Source organism: Petaurus breviceps, unplaced genomic scaffold (assembly GCF_028583685.1).
Source record: "Petaurus breviceps papuanus isolate PSGF00001 unplaced genomic scaffold, PetGlider_PUasm1.0 90683, whole genome shotgun sequence".
NCBI classification, from domain to species: Eukaryota; Metazoa; Chordata; class Mammalia; order Diprotodontia; family Petauridae; genus Petaurus; species Petaurus breviceps.
This window is the reverse complement of record NW_027187308.1, coordinates 6,664,176-6,686,015: the sequence shown is the minus strand read 5'-3', so window position 1 is coordinate 6,686,015 and position 21,840 is coordinate 6,664,176. Positions and strand designations below refer to the sequence as shown.

Sequence of the window (21,840 nt, the reverse complement as noted above, 5' to 3'; positions counted from 1 at the left end):
GAAAACAGGGTGAAGTGACTTGCTCAGGGTCACATAGCTAGTTAGTAAGGCCAGATTTGAACTTAAGAAGACACATCTTCCTGACTCCAGGTCCAGCACTCTACCTACTGTGCCACCTAGCTATCCATAGCACAAGTAATTATACCTGTTTCTCAGTTGAGGAAATTAAACCCTTTTCCCCCATAGTCAATCATGCACACCTAGCAGGTGCTGGAGCCAGGGACCAAAACCAATTAATCTAGTGTTCTCCCCATTTAATTTGTTTTATTTATTTATTTTTGTTGTGTGTTGAGAAACTAGGAATGTAACAACTGGGATAGTCATGAAGATGGTCTGTGATTTTGATCATCATTTCTGTGCTAGACAGATTTTTAAAAAATGTAACTTGACTTTCTGGTTTTCAAATTCAGTTATTGCCATTATCCCTCTACCACCCTTCACCTCCACCCTCAGATGCCAATTGTCTTACCAACTTCTGCCTCAGATGACTTCCCTTCTGAAGGTAAAGGGAAGTATTGGTTAGAATGTGAAGTGCTGCCATATCCCAAGACAAAGCCTTCTAGTTTGGTGCTTGGATCTGGACGAAGAAACTTCATGAGAATGGAATCACTTGTTGTATTGATGTAGACTTTCAGGCTTGGCTTTTTACCTGGAGGTGAGAAGAGACAATGGGATATGTGTTGTTTTAGCCCCTTTTTGGACACCTGTGAAAACTGGAAAGCAAAAGATGAGTTGCATTTATGAAGAGTAAGCAGGTGGCACTGTTTACTCAGAACAATCCAGAAATTGTTTCCAAAATGCTTTCCAGAGAAATGGCTAAAATACAACTAATTCCAAGGTCATAGACTAAAACTAAAAGAGAATTTAAAAAAATATATTTTATCTTTCCCCCCCAATTACATGGAAAAACAAATTTTAACATTTGTTCTTTATTTTTCAAGTTTTGAATCTAAATTCTATACTTCCCTCCCTCTTTCTCCTCTCCTCTCCCTGAGATAGTAAGCAATGTGATATAGGTTATATGTGTGCAATCATGTAAAACATTTCCACATTAGTCTTTTTGTGCAAGAAGTTTTCAACAAGAAAGAAGGAAAGAGAAAGGGAGAGAGAGAGAGAGAGACAGAGACAGACAGAGACAGAGAGAGAGAGAGAGAGAGAGAGAGAGAGAGAGAGAGAGAGAGAGAGAGAGAGAGAGAGAGAGAGAGAGAAGGAAGGAATGAAAAAAAAGTATGCTTCAGACTGTATTCAGACAACATCAGTTCATTCTCTGGAGGCAGATAGTATGTTTCATCATTAGTCCTTTGGCATTGTCTTGGATCATTGTGTGGCTGAGAAGGGCTAAATCATTTCTAATTCTTCGTTGTACAATGTTGCCATTATTGTGTACAACATTCTCCTGTTCTGCTCACTTTTCTTTGTATCATTTCATATAAATCTTAGAAGAAACTTTAAAGGTTATCCATTCCAACCTATCCCTGTACAAATGAGGAACTGGAGACCCAGAAAAGTTACTCGTCCAAGGTTATATAGTAAGATTGTCAACTAGCATTTATTAAACACTACTGGGTGCTTTGTGTATATTAAGCACTGTGCTAAGAGTTGAAGATACAAAGACAGGCAAAAAATAAATTCCTGCCCTCAAGAAGCTTACAGTCTAATGGAGAGACAACATGCAAATAACTATGTATGAACTACACACACACACACACACACACATATATATATATTTATTTTTTTTTGCTTTTTTGGAGGGCAGTTGGGGTTAAGTAACTTGCCCAAGGTCACATGGCTAGTTTGTGTGTGTGTGTGTGTGTGTGTGTGTGTGTGTGTGTATGTGTGTGTGTGTGCGCGGATCTGAACACAGGTCCTTCTGACTCTGGGGCCGAGACTCTACTCACTGAGCCACCTAGCTGCCCCATGAACAAAATATATAAAGGATAAATTGGGGAAAATGTTAAAGGGAAGGAATTAAGGTAGTAAATGTCTGAGCCAGGATTTGAATGGAAGTTTGGCATTCATTCTTCTTCACCACACTGCCCTCAGGCAGGGGAGGGTAGTGTCAGAGTGTCATAAGTGTCATAAGACATTAGAGTCTTAGATCGAGAAATGGAAAGCTGTAGGCTATGCCAGTGGTGATGAGAATTCAAGGATAACCTTTACCCAGTGAGAAGTGATGTGGGATTCCAAGCATCCCCAACTGGTTGAGAGTCTCATTTTATATTCTTTCTAAGTGAGGGTGAAAGTAATTTAAATTCCACAATATTACTTGTGAATTCCCACACCAACCTGTCTTACTGGCAGCCTTGCCCTCCCTTGATCCTACCCTTTTGCCCAGACCTTTCATAGCAGTGCAGAGGTGAGATGTTGAAGGGAATTGGACATTTTCTTGATCACTTAGTATTCCTTTTGACTTCACAGTTATTTTTCTTTCTTCCTTTCTCGCCCCTCTACGTTGGATCACCCATTGGCCCATACCACCCTGTTTTTACCCTGATCTCTGAGTTATATCCTAATAGCAACAATCAAAGTAACTCACGTTAAGTTCACAATGTGTTTTGTGGACATTGTCTCTGAGTGCTGATAGGGCTACAATCACAATGCCCCATAAATATGTTCTTTTTGACCTTAGAGATCATCTAGTCAACCCCCACATTCTACAAATAATAGCTATATTTAGCACTATGTATGTGTGTGTACATATGTGTATATATACGTATGTGTGTATGTATATATACTTCACTTTAAGGTCTGCAAAGCACTTTACAAATATCTCATTTTATCCACAGAAAAACCCTGGGACATAGGTACTATTATGGCCTCCACTTTCAGGTAAGGAAACTGAGGCACAGGAATTGGTGAGAGCTTTTAAGAGACTCGCCCAAGGTCATACAGCTAGTAAATGTCTGAGTCTAAATTTGAACTCAGGCCTTGCTTACTCCAACATTCTATCTACTGCAATACCTAGATAACCTTCAGATGATTCAACTTAGGCACCTCAAATTTCCAGTGAAGTCAAATTCATATAGCTAATAATTAGTGGAAGCAGGATTGAAATCAAGGTCTTTGGACATCAAGCATGTACTATATTGCTTGTGGTTTACTGTAGGTTATGGTGTTATTGCCCAGTCATTTCTTCCTTAGAAAGGAGGCTGTGGAAAAGGGACCATTCAGCCCCAGCAACTGCCAACTAACTGCCATCCACAGGGCAAGCTAGGCAGCCTAGCTAAAGCAGCAAGCTGCCATGAGGGACATACAGAAGGCAGCTTGTGCCCAGAAAATCAAACCATTGCTACCATCTCTATCACCACCTCCATTCAGACCTTAATAATAGCTTACATTCAATGCTTGCAAAGTACTTTGAGTTTATCTCCTTTGATCCTCACACTGACCCTGTGAATTAGAGACTCTTATTATCCCCATTTTACAGATGAAGAAACTGAGGCAAGCAGGTTCACTGACTTGCTTAGAATCACACAGGTATTATATATTTGAGATGGGATTTGAATTCAGGTCTTCCTGACTCCAGAACTCCAGAGTTCTATTCACTGTGTCACCTAGCCTTGAATTCAATAGCCTAGGACCCTGGGCCCCGAAGTCCCACAAAGAGGAGGGTCCCCAGACTATCAGCCCTCCTTCTAGCCCAGTCTTGATGCCAATAATCAAGAAAGCAACCCCCTTGTCAAGATATGACCTGGTAGCTTTCATCCTTAGCAACCACTATAACTAAAATATCATTGGAAAGAAAAGTTCTTACCCCCAAAGTGCTTAGCAGTGTCCAATGATCCAGATATAGCCTTATCAATGGAAATTATATGAAGATACATTATCATCTGTTTTGACATTGTGCCCTCCACTATTAGAATGTGAACTTCTTGAAAGAACATAGATTATATTGATTTTCTGTTTGTATCTGTACTTAACACAGTGCTTAATAAATAGTTTCCCATCCATCCAACAATCCATTTGTTCATTCATTCTGATGCACCAACACAAGCAAGAGGGTTGTCTGATTTGTGACTTCATTCTTTGACAGTACAGACCTACCCAGAGAACCAAGGGTCTTGGCTACTCCTACCATACTTCAGATGCCTGCGTTGTGTTGCTGGTCCTCAGCTGTAATTACTTTACCTTTACATAGAATTCTGTACTTACCAAGCACTGGATCATAATATTTTTATCAGCCTTTTGTGTCTCAAAACTATGACTGTCTTTTTGGAAAAGCCCCTTAATGTCTTAGACGCCTGTATTATTCTTAAAGGCATCAATCACAGGAAAAAACAAAGTTTGGACATATTAAAAGGCTTCTCTGAAATCTTAAAACTTTAGAATTGGAAGTGATCTTAAATAAAACATATAAACCAACTCTTGCATTTGACATATAAGGAAACTGAGAGCCAGGGTGGGGAAGTGACTTTCTTAATGTCACATATGGGGTAAATTAGTATCCTAGTCTCCAGATTCCAAGTCCAGCGCTCACCATTTTATCTTATCAGAAACTCTACAATATTTCCTGGCAATCCTCCCATGATGTCATTTGCTTTCTCCTATCTCCCTCCCATCAGAAATTAGTACTCTGTCCCTGGGTCCCCTGATTCTAGTATATGAGAGCTTTTGCTATATTTTTTTCCAGGACCCAGGTCCTCTTCTCCATTTCATGGTCATTTCCACACCAATTTGGTCCTTCCCTCCCTTTATATGTCATCTTCCCTCACTAGAATATAAACTCCTTGAGGGCAGGTACTGTCCTGCTTCTATTCATGTCCCCAGTTCTTAGTATAGTGTCTGGCACATAGTAAGTGCTTAATAAATTCTTCATCCATCATTTGTTATCTATCTATCTTTCTATCTATCTCATGCAAAAAGAAAGGAGCACTAAACTTCAAATAAAAAACCTGGGTTCAAATACTACTTTTGTCACTCATAGCTGTGTTCACTGAGTAATTTCTCTGAGTTCTTATCTATATAAGATATCTATATCTATATCTATATACTATATAAGCAGTATTTGCACTACTTCATATGGTTCTTGTAAAGAAAGTATTTTATATACCTTAAAGAGATATATAAAAATGTTGTTCTCACTACTATACCATACAACATATGGCTAAGGGATAGAGCTGGGTTTTGAACTTGGAGACTTTGAGAACTCCTAGCCAGGGATGGGGAACCTGCAGCCTTGAAGCCAACTGTTGCCCTCTATGTCCTCAAGTGTGTCCCTTTGATGGAATCCAAACTTGGATTGAAAGTGTCACACATGAGGACCTAGAAGACCACATGTGGCCTCGAGGCCACAGGTTACCTAGCCTGTTTTTAATTTCCACATACACTGAATTTCCTGGCTCTATTGCACTGGGAACTTGGACGTTATTTTAATGGCAATACAAAGAGTAATAACTTTACATTTCAGCATCTAAATAGATTTTTCTTGCTTATCCTTTACTGTCATATCAGTAGACTCTCACCATTAAGATCTGTAAACTTAAGCCAGCATTCCCCTTCCCAGTGATATATCCAGTTTGTGGATGGTTTGGGCATGCACAGTGTAACTAATTAAGTGCTGTTAATTAGGGCTACTTCATGTTTTGGAACAGATCTAGGACTTGTGCTTTGATCCCTTAAGGTGACCTGAATCACCTGAGATCCAGCTTCTTTCCACCATATTGGAAAGGAAGGCTTAAGCAGGGGTGGGGAACTTGTGGCTGAAATGCCACATGTGGTCTACTAGGTCTTTGGGTGTGGCCTTTTTGACTGAGTTAAAGTTTTACAGAACAAATCCTTTTATTAAGGGGATTTATTCTGTGAAGTTTAGATTCAGTCAAAGTGCTTCACTTAAGGACTTAGAGGGCCACATGTGGCCTTGAGGCCACAAGTTACCCACCCTTGGCTTAAAGAAACTAACAAAAAGATTAAATCAGCTACATTGGCCTTTGAATGAGAGGCAGCATCAAGTCTGTCATCACAACAGTCTTTCTGTCCAAAGACTCTGAATTGGTGAGCAAATATTCGTTTTTCCCTTGGGAAGAATTAAATGATGGCTATGTAACATGACGAAAATTGATGCCATAAACAATCATCACACAAACAGTGAGGAAATGATCACATTTCCTTTGTACAGGGCTTAAACCATGGAGCCTCCCCCTAGCAACTGGTGTCAACAACCAGCTCGGTGTTAGGAAGGGCCCAACTCACATTTAAAATACATCACCATTGAGCTGTCTTGTTATCTTGTTCTTGTAGTATCTGATGGCCCGTATAGAGAATGTGATAGTCCAAGTCACAAAGACTTCAGACTACATCCATTCTGTTTAACTCAAGTCAATAAAAGGTAGTTGACTTTTTTTGTCAGGTCAGAAGTTTCCCAAGGCCTGTAGCCCCTATGAGTTTCTCTTGATAACAGTTTCTTTCCTCTCTACTACCTTGCTGTGAGTATAAACAAGTGGCATCCTGAGATCAGAGAAATCCTCTGCTACTAAGAGTCAACTTGCTAACCACCCTCAGCAATAATCATTATAAATAATTTTTGCAAAGTAATTTAAGGTTTACAAAGCACTTCCCCCATGTCGATGGGGAGAGGTAACTAGTTCAAGTAGTATAATTTTACATGAAAGGAAAATGAGACCCAGGGATAGAAAGTAATTTACCCAAGATAATGTAGCTGGTAATTGTTTGACTTGGGATTTTAATCCTCATTTCCTGATTCCATTATACTTTTCAAAAAACTATACTACCCTAATAATATCAGTGTAATATATTAGAAAAAAATTTGAACTCAGAATCGAGTCCCAGGTTCAAGTCCTTGCTTTGATCCTTAATAGTTGTGTGATTTGGGGCAAGTTACCTCCTTGGGTCTGTTTCCTCAATAAAATGAACGTGATAATACTTATGGAGAAAGTTCCTTGTAAATATAGCTATTATTATCATGGTTTCTTGAAACCTAGTTATATAAACCTCTCTCCCTTTCCCCTAGTTTTCCTCTCAGCCTTACATACAACAACGTCTTGAAAAAAGTCATTTGACTGAATTGTAGAGATGACCTTCTGTTGTCACCAGGGTTGGATTGACCTTTCCTTAAAAAGAGCTAGAGCCATCATATATCCTTTGTTTCATCTCCAAAGAAGCTATCTAACACTTCAAAGAATGGGATAGGCAATTATATGGGACGTAACTAGATAGGATTCCCTAGGGAAGTCATGCACAGGACTTCTGAAGTTAAGTTCTTCCAGGTTTTTTTCTTCTTTTTCCATTTTTATTGGAGTAAAAACATCGTGAATGCTCTCCCTCTACCTTTCTGTCTCCCTTCCCCATCTTCTGATTTGTTGTTGTCCTTTCCTTGAAGAGGACTAAAATGACATCACTATATTGGGGTCAAAGTATAGTGTGTCCACTGTGACTGATCAGACCAATACAAGGTTGAAAGGCTCTAGCACAGTTGGACACAAATAGTCGAACATTTGGAGTGGAGATGTCTCTAAATTTGTGCAGGTCATATTTCCTTTGAGCTACTGCAATTCTGCTTCACTCAGAGAGCACAGTGCCATCTTTGATGCTGGCACTGGTTCATAGAGTATACTGAGGATACTCGAGTGGAAGAAAGTTGGAAAGATAGGAAGGGGCCGACAGGTGAAGAGTTTATGTGTCAAATAAGGAGGGTAAATTTGGTTCTATAGGCAACAGGGACCATTGGAATTTATTTAGTATGGGAGTGAAAAATCACCTTAGCAGCTGAATGGAAGATGGATTGGAGTGGTCTTGAGACAGGGAAAACAATTATGAGGCTATTGTAACAGTTCATGTGAGAAAAGGGCACATATATGACAGCTGTTATGGAGAAAGAAATGAAAAAATCTGATACACTATTAGAGAGGTGAGAGAAGAATAGAGGACAACAAAGAGTTTCTGAACCTAAGAGACTTATTGTGATGTTGCCTTCAATAGTAATAAGGGAGTTTGGAAAAGGAGAGGGTTTAGGAAGAAAACATAGTGAGTCCTGTTTTGGACATATGGAGTTTGAGAGGCCTTCGGGATATCTAGTCTGATGTTGAACAGGTACTTGGAGCTCAGGAGAGAGACTAGGGCTGGATATATAAATCTGGGAATCATCTTCAAAGAGATTATTGAACCCATGGAAACCTAGATCAACAAGTGAGATTGTATAGAGTGAAAAGAGGACAGGGCATAAGATGGAACAACCACAATTGGATGGGGTCAAGTGAATGATGAGCCAGCAAAGGATATTGAAAAGGATGTCTGGAAGATAGGAGAGGAATCAGAACACAACAGTCATGAAAATCCACAGAGGAGAGGGTATTTTGTGGGGAAAAGTAGTCAACAGCATCAAATACAGTAGATGAATCATAAAGGACAAGGATTAAAAAGGGATATGAGAAGACATCTCCTCCCAATGGACCATTGTCATAGCCTTCTAGTTGGTCTCCATACCTCGCCTCTTTTCCCATCTCAATTCATTCTATACTCAGCTGCCAAAGTGATTTTTCTAAATTGTAAATTTTACCCAGTCATCCCACTCCACAGTTATCCAGTGGTTCCTACTTTCTACAGAACCAAATATAAAATTCTTATCTGGAATTTAATGTTCTTCATTACACAGACTTCATATCTTTGCATTCTTATACTTTATTCCCATCCAAGCACTCTGCAATTCAGCTACAATGGCCAGTTTGTCATTCCTTGAACCTGATACTTCATCTTTCACCCACTTACTGGTATCTCCCATATGTGGAATGCACTCCATCCTCATATCTGCTTTCTTCCTTCCTTGGCTTCCTTCAAGACTCAGCTAAAATCTTACTTTCTTTGGGCGGATTTTCCCAATACCCCAGCTGTAGGTGCTTCCCCAGCCAGTGCCCCTCCTCCCCTCTAAATTTATCTTTTATATATACCTATTCATTGACATGTTGTCTCCTCTATTAGAGTGCAAGCTCCTTGAGGGCAGTGACTATGCGTTTGCCTTTCTTTGTATCCCCAGAACTTATCACAGTGACTAGCACCTAGATAAATGCTTAATAAAGGCATAATTATTGAATGACCAATAACAGTTATTTCCATGTCGTCTGATTCAGTTGTTGCTTTGTTGTTCAGTCATTTTTCAGTGATGTCTGACAAGTCTTCATGACCCCATTTATGATTTTCTTGGCAAAAATACTGGAGTGGTTTGCCATTTCCTTCTCCAGCTTATTTTACAAATGCAGAAACTGAGGCAAATAGGATTAAGTGATTTGCCCAGGATAACACAGTTAAGAAGTGTCTGAGGCCAGATTTGAAGTCAGGAAGATGAGTCTTCCTGACTCCAGGCCTGGCACTCTATCCACCATGCAGGCCTAGTGGTGACGTCTAATTCAGAAACTATCCTTAAGTCTTCACAAAGGTCATTTACTTCACCCTTAGATTATTATGGCTAGTATTCAATGATTCTACTTTTCTGGAGCACATTTACATGCCACCTATATTCTGAGAATAAGGTCAATTCATAAAACCTTTATTATTTGCCAGGTATTGTCTTGGGCGTTGGCAATACAAAGACAAAAGCAAAACCATTTCTGTCCTTGAAGAGACCTTATGTTCTTTTGGGTGAGAAAATAAGTAGATAAAAAATAAGTACAAGGTAATTTGGAGTAGAGGACACTAATAGCTAGGGGGTCAGGAAAGGCTTCATGTCTAAGGGGGAACTTGTGCTGATTTTAAATCAAAAAAGGCATTCTGAGGTGAGGAGGGAGGCTATCACAGGCATGAAGGAGTGCCAGGGAGGGGTGATGGAATGCCATGTGTCATTAACAGCAAAAAAGCCAATTTGGCTGAACCTTAGAGTACTTACAGAGGAGTTTCTGAGTAATAAGGTTGGAGAGGTAGGTTGGGGCTATGATATAAAGGGCTTTAAATGCCAAACAAAGAAGTTTATGTTTAGTCCTAAAAGCAAAAGGGAACCACTGCAGTTTTTTTGAGTAGGGGAATGACATGATGAGACCTGTTCTTTAGGAAAATCAATTTGGCAACTGCATGGAAGATGGATTGGTGAAGGGAGACACAAGGCAGGGAAATCAATTAGCAGGCTATTGCAATAATCCAAGCAAAAGTTGATGAGGTCTTCAAGAGGTTTGTTGTATCTTCTTTGTTAAGAATAAGAATAGTATTAATATTAATAATAGCTAACATTTATGTTGCATCCTAAGGTTTACAAAAAGCTTTGTCCTTATGACAATCCTGGGAAGTAGGTGCTATTATTATCCCCATTTTATAGATAAAGAAACTGAGGCAGATAGAGGTTAAGTGAATTAGTTGTTCCAGAATCACATGGCTGGTCTGAGGATAGAGATTTTACTGTGCTTTGGATAAAAAAAAATGAACCAATCTCTCATCTTGATTTTTATAGTGATTAATACCATATCGTATGGTATTGACTATAATTTATTATTATTATATTACCAATGCAAAGAAGTCTAGTAATTGTTTCATATATGTAATTCTTGTTTTTTTGTAACAGTTGGATTCTTGATTCAAAAAAAGATAGAGATGGGTTTTACTCAGGAGTAATTTAGCTACTTTTAATCTGCTGATTTCAAAAGAAAGGACAGAGCATGCATATGCTAGTTAATGGCTAAAAAAGAGAAGTAATGTTCTTTCCAAGTACATCACTTTAGGGCAAGTAATCCTTTTAAATAACCAACTAGAAATTAGCCAAAAGAGAGTGAATGGATAGATACCATTTCTTTGGTGCCCTGGGGATAGACACATCTGTAGATTCATTAGTCATTCTGGCTCTTTATTTTTAGATGCCCACCCCCATTTGGAGCAGTGAATGGATTACAATACACCTGAAGTTAGGCGAATTGAGTTTAAATAACAGCTCCGAAACCAACTGGTTGGATATGTGCAAATCCCTTTGCTTCCATGAGCCTCAGTTGCCCCATTTATAATTTTGGGATAATAATATTTGTTTCTCTTCCCAAACAGAGATTTTATAAGGAAAATCCTTTGCAAGCATTGATGTACTGTATGAATATGATCAGTTAATTAAGATTTTTCTCATCTCAATTAGCTGTTTTCATTTAAAACTAGAGAGCCAGGAAGGGAGGCGGGGCCAAGATGGTGGAGTAAAAGCAGGAACTTGCTTGAGCTCCTGCTCCAACCACCTCCAATACCTGTAAAAAAATGACTCTAAACAAATTGTAGAGCTACAGAACTCACAAAGTGACAGAGAGAAACAAATCTCCTGCTGAAGGCAGCTTGGAAGGCCAGCAGGAAGGGTCTATCACACAAGGGTGGGAGCTGAGCACAGTCCCACGTGAGCTGCATATGGGTGGCCCCAACCAGTGTCCCAGACTAGCCACAGCAGACTTCAGGAGAATGAATCACTAGCAGCTGTGGGGGTTTCTAGACTTCTCAACCCATAAACACCAAAGAGAAAGGTCATTAGGGAACTCTGCTGGAACTGGCTAAGAGGAGACTGTGGTCTGGCCCCTACCCCTGGGGTGACAGGTGGTGGTGGCTCAGGTGCTGCAGCTGATGCTGTGTGGTTGCCTTCAGAGCTCCTGGCCTACATATCATAGGGGGACCAAGTGATCATTCAAATGGTAATTGATTGCTCTTGCTTTGACCTGCTTGGATCTGGGTCACAGGGTTGGGTGGCAGTCCTGGGGTGAGGAATGCTAGTGTGCCAGAGCTTGTGGAGGCTGTAGAGAGGGAGTCCTCTTCATACCTTTGACAACAGCTGTGCAAAACCCCAGAAATTTGGGACACAGCACTCTCCACTTTGGAAGCAGAGTTCTACCATGGCAAAGAACTCAAAAGCCAAGTAATTGGCTGGCAAGATGAGCAAGCAGAGGAAGTGCAATCAGACCATAGAATCCTTTTGGGGGGACAAAGAGGATCAAAACATAGAACCAGAAGAAGACAACAAAGTCAAAAGTCCTGCATCAAAAGCATCCAAGAAAAAAATGAATTGGTCACAGGCCATAGAGGAGCTCAAGAAGAATTTTAAAAATCAAGTAAGAGAAGTAGAAGAAAAATTGGGAAGAGAAATGAGAATGATGCAAGAAAATAATGAAAAGCAAGTCAACAGCCTGCTAAAGGAGACCCAAAAAAATACTCAAGAAAATAACACCTTAAAAAATAGGCTAACTCAAATGGTAAAAGAGGCCCAAAAAGCCAGTGAGGAGAAGAATGCCTTAAAAAGCCAAATCGCCCAGATGGAAAAGGAATTTCAAAAACTTAGACTGGAGCAAATGGAAGCTAATGACTTTATGAGAAATCAAGATACTATAAAACAGATCCAAACAAATGAAAACATAGAAGGCAATATGAAATATCTCACTGGGTAAACCACTTACCTGGAAAATAGATCCAGGAGAGATAATTTAAAAATTATTGAACTACCTGAAAGCCATGATAAAAAAAACCTAGAAATCATCCTTCAAGAAATTCTTAAGGAAAACTGCCCTGATATTCTAGAACCAGAGGGCAAAATAGAAATTGAAAGAACTCACTGATCACCTCTTGAAAAAGATCCCAAAAAGAAAACTCCTAGGAATATCATAGCCAAATTCCAGAGTTCCCAGGTCAAAGAGAAAATATTACAAGCAATCAGGAAGAAACAATTTGAATATTGCGGAAGCATAATCAGCATAACACAAGATCCAGCAGCTTCTACATTAAGGGATTAAAGGTGTTGGAATATGATATTCTGGAGGTCAAAGGAGCTAGGATGAAAACCAAGAATCACCTCCTCAGCAAAACTGAGTATAATACTTCAGGGGAAAATATGGTCATTCAATGAAATAGAGGACTTTCAAGTATTCTTGATGAAAAAAAACAGAGCTGAACAGATAATTTGATTGTCAAATATAAGAAGAGAAGCATAAGAAGGTAAAAAGGAAAAATAAATTATAAGGAACTTATTAAAGTTGAACTATTTACACAATAATTGTAACTCATGAGACTTCTCTCAGTATGAGAATAGTTGAAGGGAACACACACACATATATGTAGGTATAGGAGGGTGTAGGTGTGTGTATATATGTGTATGTATAGACAGAGGGCACAGGATGAGTTGAATAGGAAGGGATGATATCTAAAAATAAAATTAAGAGGTGCAAGAGGAATATATTGGGAGGAGAAAGGGAGAAATAGAATAGGGCAAATTATCTCATATAAAAGAGGCAAGAGAAAACTGTTACAATGGAGGGGAAGAGTAGGAAGGTGAAAGGGAATGAGTCAACCTTATTCTCATTGAATTTGGCTTAAGGAGGGAATAAAATACCCACTCAATTGGGTATTTTACCCTACAGGAAAGTAGGGGGGAAGGGGATAAGAGTTGGGATAATAGAGTAGAGGGCATATTGGGGCAGAGGGCAGTTAGAAGCACATGCTTTTGAAAAGGGACAGGGTCAAAGGAGAAAATTGAATAAGTGAGAGGTGGGATAGGATGGAGGCAAATATATTTAGTCTTTCACAATATAATGACTATGGAAATGTTTTGCATAACTACACATGTACAACCTATATTGAATTGCTTGTCTTCTCAGTGGGGGTGGGTGAAGAAGGAAGAAGGAAAAGAATCTGGAAATCAAAGTTTTAAAAACAAATGTTAAAAAAATTATTTTTTATATGCAACTGGGAAATAAGATATACAGGTAATGGGGTATAGAAATCCATCTTGCCCTACAAGAAAATTAGGGGGCATGGGGGAGGATATAAGAGAGAACAGATTGGGGAAAGGGGTATTAAGTAGGCTCACTAACTTGGGTTGGGGGTTAGGGGAAAGACAGGGAGAAAATTTGTAACTCAAAATCTTGTGGAAATGAATGTTAAAAACTAAAAATATATAAAAAGAATTTAAAAAAAACCTGGAGAGCCAGAAATACCTGGCTTCAAGTTCTTTCTCTGACATAAACTGAATATGTTAACACAGGTAAGTCACCATGGTTTAGTAAATAGTCAACTTGGGAGCCAGAATGACCTGAGTTCAAATACTGCTTCTGATATATACTGGATGTGTGATCATGAGGGAGTCACTTAATTTCTCAGTCTTCTAGGCAACTCTCTAATAATACAAATAGGGTACTGACTTACATTGACAATGAAAATTCCCTTTCCTGGGAGTTCCCTATACCAGTGAAATCACAAGGCAAGTTCTTACCCATTCAGAAACTTGCTGGAAGTGGCCAGAAAGAAACATTGCTGGCCATTGAACATGGCTCAATGGTGGGGGAAGGGGAGATTGAGGATTGTCATTTGTTCTAAATCTACTGCTGCTATTAGAAGGAAATCATCAGCTTTCTGAGAAAGTGATGAGTCTCACAAACATCTCAGAGAAATGTTGAATGGTTTGGAAGGGTTGTTACTGAATGATAGCCATCTTTTTACATTAACTGTGTGAGAATCTGCATGTGGGATGCATGTCATACATTTAGTATAAAATCATAGTCTGACATGTTTAAGAAATGATACTCAAAGTATGGAGAAATTGAAATATTCAAGAGTGTTCCATCGTACCATATGAGATAAACAAAACACATGCCAACAGAAACGAAAGAGAAGAAAAAAAAAGAATGTGAAGGTCTCAGGAAAGCAACCACTACCATGGTAATGAATGATGATTACAAATTGTCAAAGTCTGCTTTGGGTACCACTGGATCTATGATACTTAACCCCAATCCACATTTTTTCATTCAATCCACAGTATCTTCATTGATTTCAAAGGAAATTGTAGGGTTCTCAAACATTTTCAATACACAATTATAATTCATTTTTATTTTTAAAATAAACATATGCCATTCAGTTTTGGAAAGTGTTCCAGTAGAAGAGATGCAAAGTGAAACAGATGACAGGGATATTGCCTCTCTCTTCAAAGAAAGGTAAAATCAATACTTTTCAGTGGGTAGCTACAGTAGATATTCCTGTGGAACCAATCAAATGGGGTATGCTTCAGTACATTGGCAAAGGTAATCCTCTCACTGAGTATATATACTTTATGCATATATACATATGTATATAAAATATAATGCATCTATAATCACTGTCATTCTTGACTCTATACTCTTCCTCCCTCTTTCCCCCAATCATTTGCCAAGTCTTGTTATTTCCAATTCTATAAAACTTATATCTATCTCCTCTTCTAGTCTAGCCTCTGCAGCCATCATCCAGGGAAGAAACCTGTGAAGAAGGGGCCAGCCATCTCCACCAATTGTCAACTAATTAATACCGATGGGGCAGGCAGGTCAACCTAGTTGAAACCACAAGACACCCTAAAGGAGAGATAGGAAGCAACATGTTCCAGAGAATCAAACCATGACCACCGCCTCCATCACCACCTCCAACATTGACCAGGTGCTTCCAAAGGAGAGGTGTTCCCCAGTAGACACAGCTATGGAAGACTGGGAAAAGAAAGTTCTCATCAACAAAATCCTTGACACTTTAAAGTAGTTAAATATTTTTTAAAAATGCATTTGGTTTTAATCATTGGAAAGGACATTAAAGAAGATGTATTGGCATCTGCTTTGCTAAAGCCTAAGGATTATGGAACCTTTGCATTTGACTTGAAGCAGAAACTTGCTATGTGTGTTCCCTTTGTCATTAGAATATGATTTTCTATCTGTATCCCCAGTTTTTAGTCCAGAGTTTTTTCACATGCCTCCCTCCCTCCCTTCTTCCTTCCTTTCTTTCCTTCTTTATTCTTCCTTCCTTCCTTAGGATCATCATGTAACCAATCAGCTAGTATTTATTAAACTATATGCACTCCACTGTCTAGATCCTAGGCTTACAAATATAAATTTGACACCATCTCTACCCTTCAAAAGCCTACATTCTATCTACATTCATATATTAAGAACTAAAAGGGACTCTGGAGCTCCTTTAGTCCAATACCTTCATTTTATAGATGAATAAATTAAGGCCCAAAGACATAATAAAATTTGCATAAGGTCACATAGGCTCTAAGTGGCAGAGAACAGTTTCAAACTCAGGTCCTTTGCACTGCAATGGGGAAAGAATGTCAAGGAATGAAAAAGGAAGAAAGAGAAGGCTAGTGACTAGGGAAGAGATAGATCTAAATTAACTATGGAGATGGGCTAGAGACAAGCTTCTTTTACCACTGATATAGACAATTGATCTCACAATGATCCTCAGAATCTTAACACAAACCATGAAGCTTGCTGGGAAAAGGAGCCCTCTGTCCCATTCTGATTGGACAGCTCCTTGTGTAAAGGGTGTGATCATCAGACCCTGGGGGACTGGGGACAGCTCTGGGAAGCATGATTATGTGGTTAAATGAATATCTGATACTGTACCAAGAGGAGTAAGTATGCCCTCTTGAACATCCACATCAGAAGCATGGTCAAAGTTGTCCAAAGTTGTTCAGGGACTGGTGAAAACCTTAATTGCACAGAAACTTTACTTTGAAGAATTATTAGCTTTTGATATAGTAGTTTTCCCATGGTTTTTGCCTTTCCTCCATCACTCAGCTGCCAAGTTTAATATATCAAAGAAAGTTCTAAGAATCTTAGTGCAAAATTATGAAAAGACAAAGCAGGTAGGGGCAGAGCTGTGCTAATGACATCAGTTTTCTCTTTTTGCTAAATCCATGGTGTATGCCTGAAGGCAGAACAGTTCTCACCCCCATTTCCCTCCACAAACCTTCAGTTCAGGTGTCATTTGGAATCCAGCTACTGCCATAAAGAGTATCCCATTTAACTACTTATAATAGAAGAGTCTTTTTGTGCCTCCCTGGGGCAGTTTCACTGAGTTACTCTGGCCAGACTGATTTGTGATAACATGTTCTTTTTGCTCTAGCAAATACTCTCTTCCAAAGGAAGAGGCCTAACCTAATTCTTTCTCTGGCTGCTTTCCTTCTGAAAACACACAAACAAGAGATCAGGACATTTGGACCCCATTTTTAAGTGTGATAATGTACACTTTATACATTTAACACCTGATCTTTAAATGACACTGAGTACATTATAAGGAGATCAGGACTGGATCTGTGATTTCACTGATCAAGGGAACTCCCAGATGAAAAACCTCTCTCTGCTAATCAGGTCAGCACCTTCTTTGCAGCTCATAGTCCTAAGCAGGGGTGGGGAACCTATGACCTTGAGGCCATGGTGCTTGGGTGTTGCCTTTTGACTGAGTCCAAATTTAATAGAACAAACCCCTTTATGGAGGGGATTTGTTCTGTGAAGTGTGAATTCAGTCAAAGGGAAGCACTTGAGGACCTAGAGGGCCACATGTGGCTTTGAGGCAGCAGGTTTCCCACCCCTGTCCTAGAGAGTTGCACAAGACACTGAGAAGTTAAGGGACTTGTTCTAGATCAAACAACCAGTATGTAACTGAGGCATAACCTGAACCCAGGGCTTCCTTGGTCCAATGCCGGCTCTCCACACACTATACCACACTGCCCCTCACACCTCCTCAAAACTGCCAAGTGCCAGACTATGTCCACTCTAAATATTTAAGTTTGCTATAGATTTAACATGGATGAACATAACCCTAAATTATTTGGCAGGAGGTAGATGCACCTAAAAGTAACAGTGACCTTTTCCAATAAACAAGATGAAACAACAACAGATTTAGAGGGCTGAGTAATAGCACTAATTTCAGCGCTAACAATGCTTGGGCTCTCTCCATAAACTGCAGGTGTGTTTGTCTGTTATAAGAAACCAAGAAAAATGAACTTAAGTAAAAAAGAATAGATATTAAGTCAGGGAATAAGGTGACATTTATTTTACAGTATGTACAGCTAAAGACATTTGTCTACCTCCACATATTAGTTTTCCTGGGGAAAACTGAACAAAAGAAATATTGTGGTTCAGTAAACATGAGCATGAGTTAGCAATCCATCACTATTAAGCGTCTGGTGGTGTTGGCGTCCAACATCTTAAAGCAAAGCAATGCATGGACATGTAGCTTCCATTTGGTAACATGCGTATGTAAAGTCAACATGGTGTGGTGAATGGTGGACTGGTTTTGGTTTCATGGACACCAGTTTTCAGATCCCAATTCAGACCTTTATGAGATATGTGATCTGGGAGTCTAGGGATGGGTGACTCTTTTTTATTTTTAATAGCTTCTTGTCCTAAACGGATATAAACTCCAGTATCACTAGACTGGTTCCTAAAACTCCATGACTTGCTCATAAATATTGCTATGCACCTTAAATATGCAACTTTTCCATTAACATCTATCAGTAATTTATTTACTATGTTATGGAAATGATTGTTTTATTCCATAAATTAGAAATAAAATTTTAAAAAATCTATCAGTATCAACTAAGGCATAAAATAGAGATATTGGTTTGCCAAAAGTCCTCATCAGCATCACAGGAGATATTCTGTGAAAAATGCAAAAAGAAGAGAGATTCTCTACTGTTAGTGGAAGTGGTTCTCCAGACACTCCTGTTTGCAGCTGCCATTGCCTTAAGGCTCAGAACAATACAAGTTTTCTTCACTGAGATCTAGTCACTCAAGAGAGATCAACCTAACAATTCACATAGGAAAAGGGTGCAAAGAATGCCCATGTCATGGTATGCAAATAGATTGTGTGAAAAAAGAATCTGACAGACTGAATAATTCACATAGATCCAAAATGTTTCACTCATTTAAACAAGGGGAAATAGAGTCAGAACTCACTGAACACTACTCCAATTTGACATTGATGCAGCTTTATAATTTTATAGGTTTAAAGGTAGAATGGATTAAACCATAGTAGGAACATGTCAAGGATCTAATAAAATTTTACTGTTTCTATGTTTTGATTCTCAAACTGTGATATCTCTATATTACTTCCTAAGACATTCTGCCTCATAGGCATCCTTGTAACTTCACAAGAACATGCTTTTTCCATCAATCCTAACTGCCAAGGTTGTTCAAAAATAGTCATTCTTCTTCTTCAATGGACAGCCTATTGGCCCATCAGTACATAGATATTGGATAGGCATTACAGATGAACAATGAACTGAGTCCAAAATCAAATAAGAGATTATGCTGAGTTGCATTTGAGAAGTGGCATAGTGTTTCAGTGATCTCATGCTCCTCTTTGTCTCAAAAGGTTCATCTTTCAAATACCAGCACTCCGCTCACCCAATCATCACCAGTTATGCTATAAGGCTATGAATTACAGATGTCAGAAGGCTCCATTACTATGTAACATGACTCATGGGCCAATGGAGCTGACAGGGTGAGTTTAAGTAGTTGGCAGCATCTTGCTATCAATAACATATGTGAGATATAACATAAAAAACATGATCAAGGTATAGGTATGACCAGAAAAGTAGGTGAATTAAGCATTAAGCAAAGTAAAGGCTAACAAATGGGTAGCTTAAAGTATCAGTCAATACACTCATATCAGCCAATCAATAAGCATTTATTAAAGGTCTGCTATATGCCTAACACTGTGTCAGTTTCTAAAATTGACAAATTATTAAAAGAACTGAAGATGACTTCCAAAACACTGGGTACGTCTTTTACAGATGCTTTATGCAAAGATTTGTGTAGGAATCATACAGGCTGCCATGGTATAGCTAATGGTGATAGGCAGTTTAGTACAATGGCATAGATACTGACTTAAGTTAATCCAAGAAGACTTGGATTAAAATCTCACCTGTGGTACTTACTACCTATGTGAGTTTGGAGAAATCACTGCACCTCCATGGGCTTCAGTTTCCCCACATGTGGAATGAAAACCTTGGACTAGATAGTAGACTAGACTATGGTGCCTCTCAATGTATGATCTGATATTCCCTTGATGAGCTCATAGGCATAGCAAAGTAGGGTGGAGTGAAGTGGATAGATTCTAGACCTGGCATCAGGAAGACCTGAGTTTGAATCCAGATTCTACACTTCTCAGTTGTGTGGCCATAGACATGTCATTTGACCTCCTCAAGCCTCAGTTTCCTCAAATGTAAAATAGGGAGAATAATACTTGTAATGCCTACTTTGCAGGACTTTTGTGAAGACCAAATGAGAAAATATATATTGTGTCCTTTGAAGAGAACTATACAGATCAGCTATTATTATGAAAGTAAAACATAACTTTTGACTTTCTTTTAAAGAATTGGCAGAGATATATGTACATCCCTAGTGAACAGATTTGCTTGGGGGGCACATAAAATATTTGAAGGGGCCGGAAATTTATTCACTTGTTAGATATGGAAAATGAAGGAAAGAAGGCATCATCCATTGACCTTGACCATGCATGAGTTTTACAGTAGAGTGAAATCATAGTCAGTTAATAAATGCTGATTAAGCATCTACTATGTGCCAAATGCTGTGCTTAGTGCTAGAGACACAAATATGAAATAGAAAGATAGTCCTTGCCCTCAGGGAGCTTACAGTCTAAGGACACAAAGGGAAGCTGAGAGGAAAAAGGCAATGGTGGGGAGGATGCTGGGGAAGAAGGTCTCCAACCCAGTCCTGGGAGTGCAACCTGGATACAACTTTGCTTCAAATCCTTCCTCTGTTGTTTATTGACTATGTGACCTTGAACAAGTAACTTGACCTCCCTGAACCCAAGTTTCTTCAAATGTTTGCATGACAGGATTGGACTAGATGGTCTCAGAGGTCCCTTCCAGATCTAATTCTATGATATTGTGATCCCATAGCCATGAGAGAAAGAATCAGTGCTGTCTGTTTTTAGCTGATGGGTAACAAAAATGACAATGATGAGCTAGGTTGGGTCCCCACTAAAGTGTATTATGCACATCACCAACAAAAATGTCTTCCTTGGAGTGTCTCTGTAATACTAATTGACAGAGCACAGGAATTCCCCTTCCCATGCTGTTAATCACACAGTAAGCCTCTCTTAAAATGCCTGAGGGGAAAGGGATTCATTCCTTAGCCAGGATATGTTCACACAGACAACAGAAAGCTGAGTTTGTAGGCACCAGCATCCTATACAGATTTCTTTGGTGATCATTGTGCTCAGGATCCCCTCAACCAGTTACCAAAATCATATTGTATGCTATCTAAAGATCACTGACTCTGAATTCAGAGGCCCTGGCTTTTACAACCTTGTCCTGCTAACTTGGCTTCTTTCAAGTCCCAGCTAAAATCCCATCCTCTATAGGAAGCCTTTTCTGATCACCCTTAATTCTACTACCTTCTCTCTATTGATTATTTCCACTTTATCCTGTATATATCTGGTTTGTCCAGAGTTGCTTACATGTTGTCTCCCTCACTAGATTAATTGCTACTTGAAAGTAATTGCCTTTCTTTGTATCCCCAATACTTGGCACAAAGCCTGCCACATCATAAGTTGTGGTTGTTGTCCTTTGTTCTCAGAGAAGACCAAAATGATACCACTATGCTAGTCAGGGTACAGTGTGTCCGACTGTGGCTGATCAAACCAATATGAGCTCAGATTGTTCTGCCACAGGGCGGGTGCAAATAGTCCATATGAACATTTTGTGTGGATTCTCTAAATTTGTACATCTCATGTTTCTTTTGAGCTACTTCTATTCTGCTTAATAAATGTTAACTGACTGAGTCATTTAACTTCCCTTAGCCTCAGTTTCCTCATCTGCAACTTGGGGACAGATGGTTGGACTAGATGGCCTCTGAGATGCCTTCCAACACTGGCTCCATGATCCTCATCAGACCATTAGCAATCCTGGCTGCTACTCTCCATATGGGAAACATGTATCCTTAATATCTGATGGAATGAACCAAACTCCCCAGAGAGGTACTGGAAAAAACAACAACACAGGAAGATTGGGAAATCAGGATTTGTCAAGTCACTTTGGTGGCTTCTGCATGTCATGAGGGATCAGGCCCCTTGGCTCTCTTGCACTCATCTCATTTGAAAATAATAATAAAAATAATAGCTAGTATTTGT

The 21,840-nt window shown here is 39.2% G+C and overlaps 1 protein-coding gene across 12 annotated transcripts in view; it reads right to left on the bottom strand.

Annotated features, from left to right (window-relative positions):
• Positions 1-21,840, bottom strand: part of ABI3BP (ABI family member 3 binding protein) — a 309,603-nt gene that overhangs the window by 205,293 nt on the left and 82,470 nt on the right. For all 12 annotated transcript variants that reach the window (XM_069065333.1, XM_069065335.1, XM_069065337.1 and 9 more), the window contains exon 2: positions 470-649. In XM_069065333.1, the coding sequence (XP_068921434.1) occupies positions 470-649 (180 nt within the window). The remainder of the gene's footprint in view (positions 1-469; positions 650-21,840) is intronic.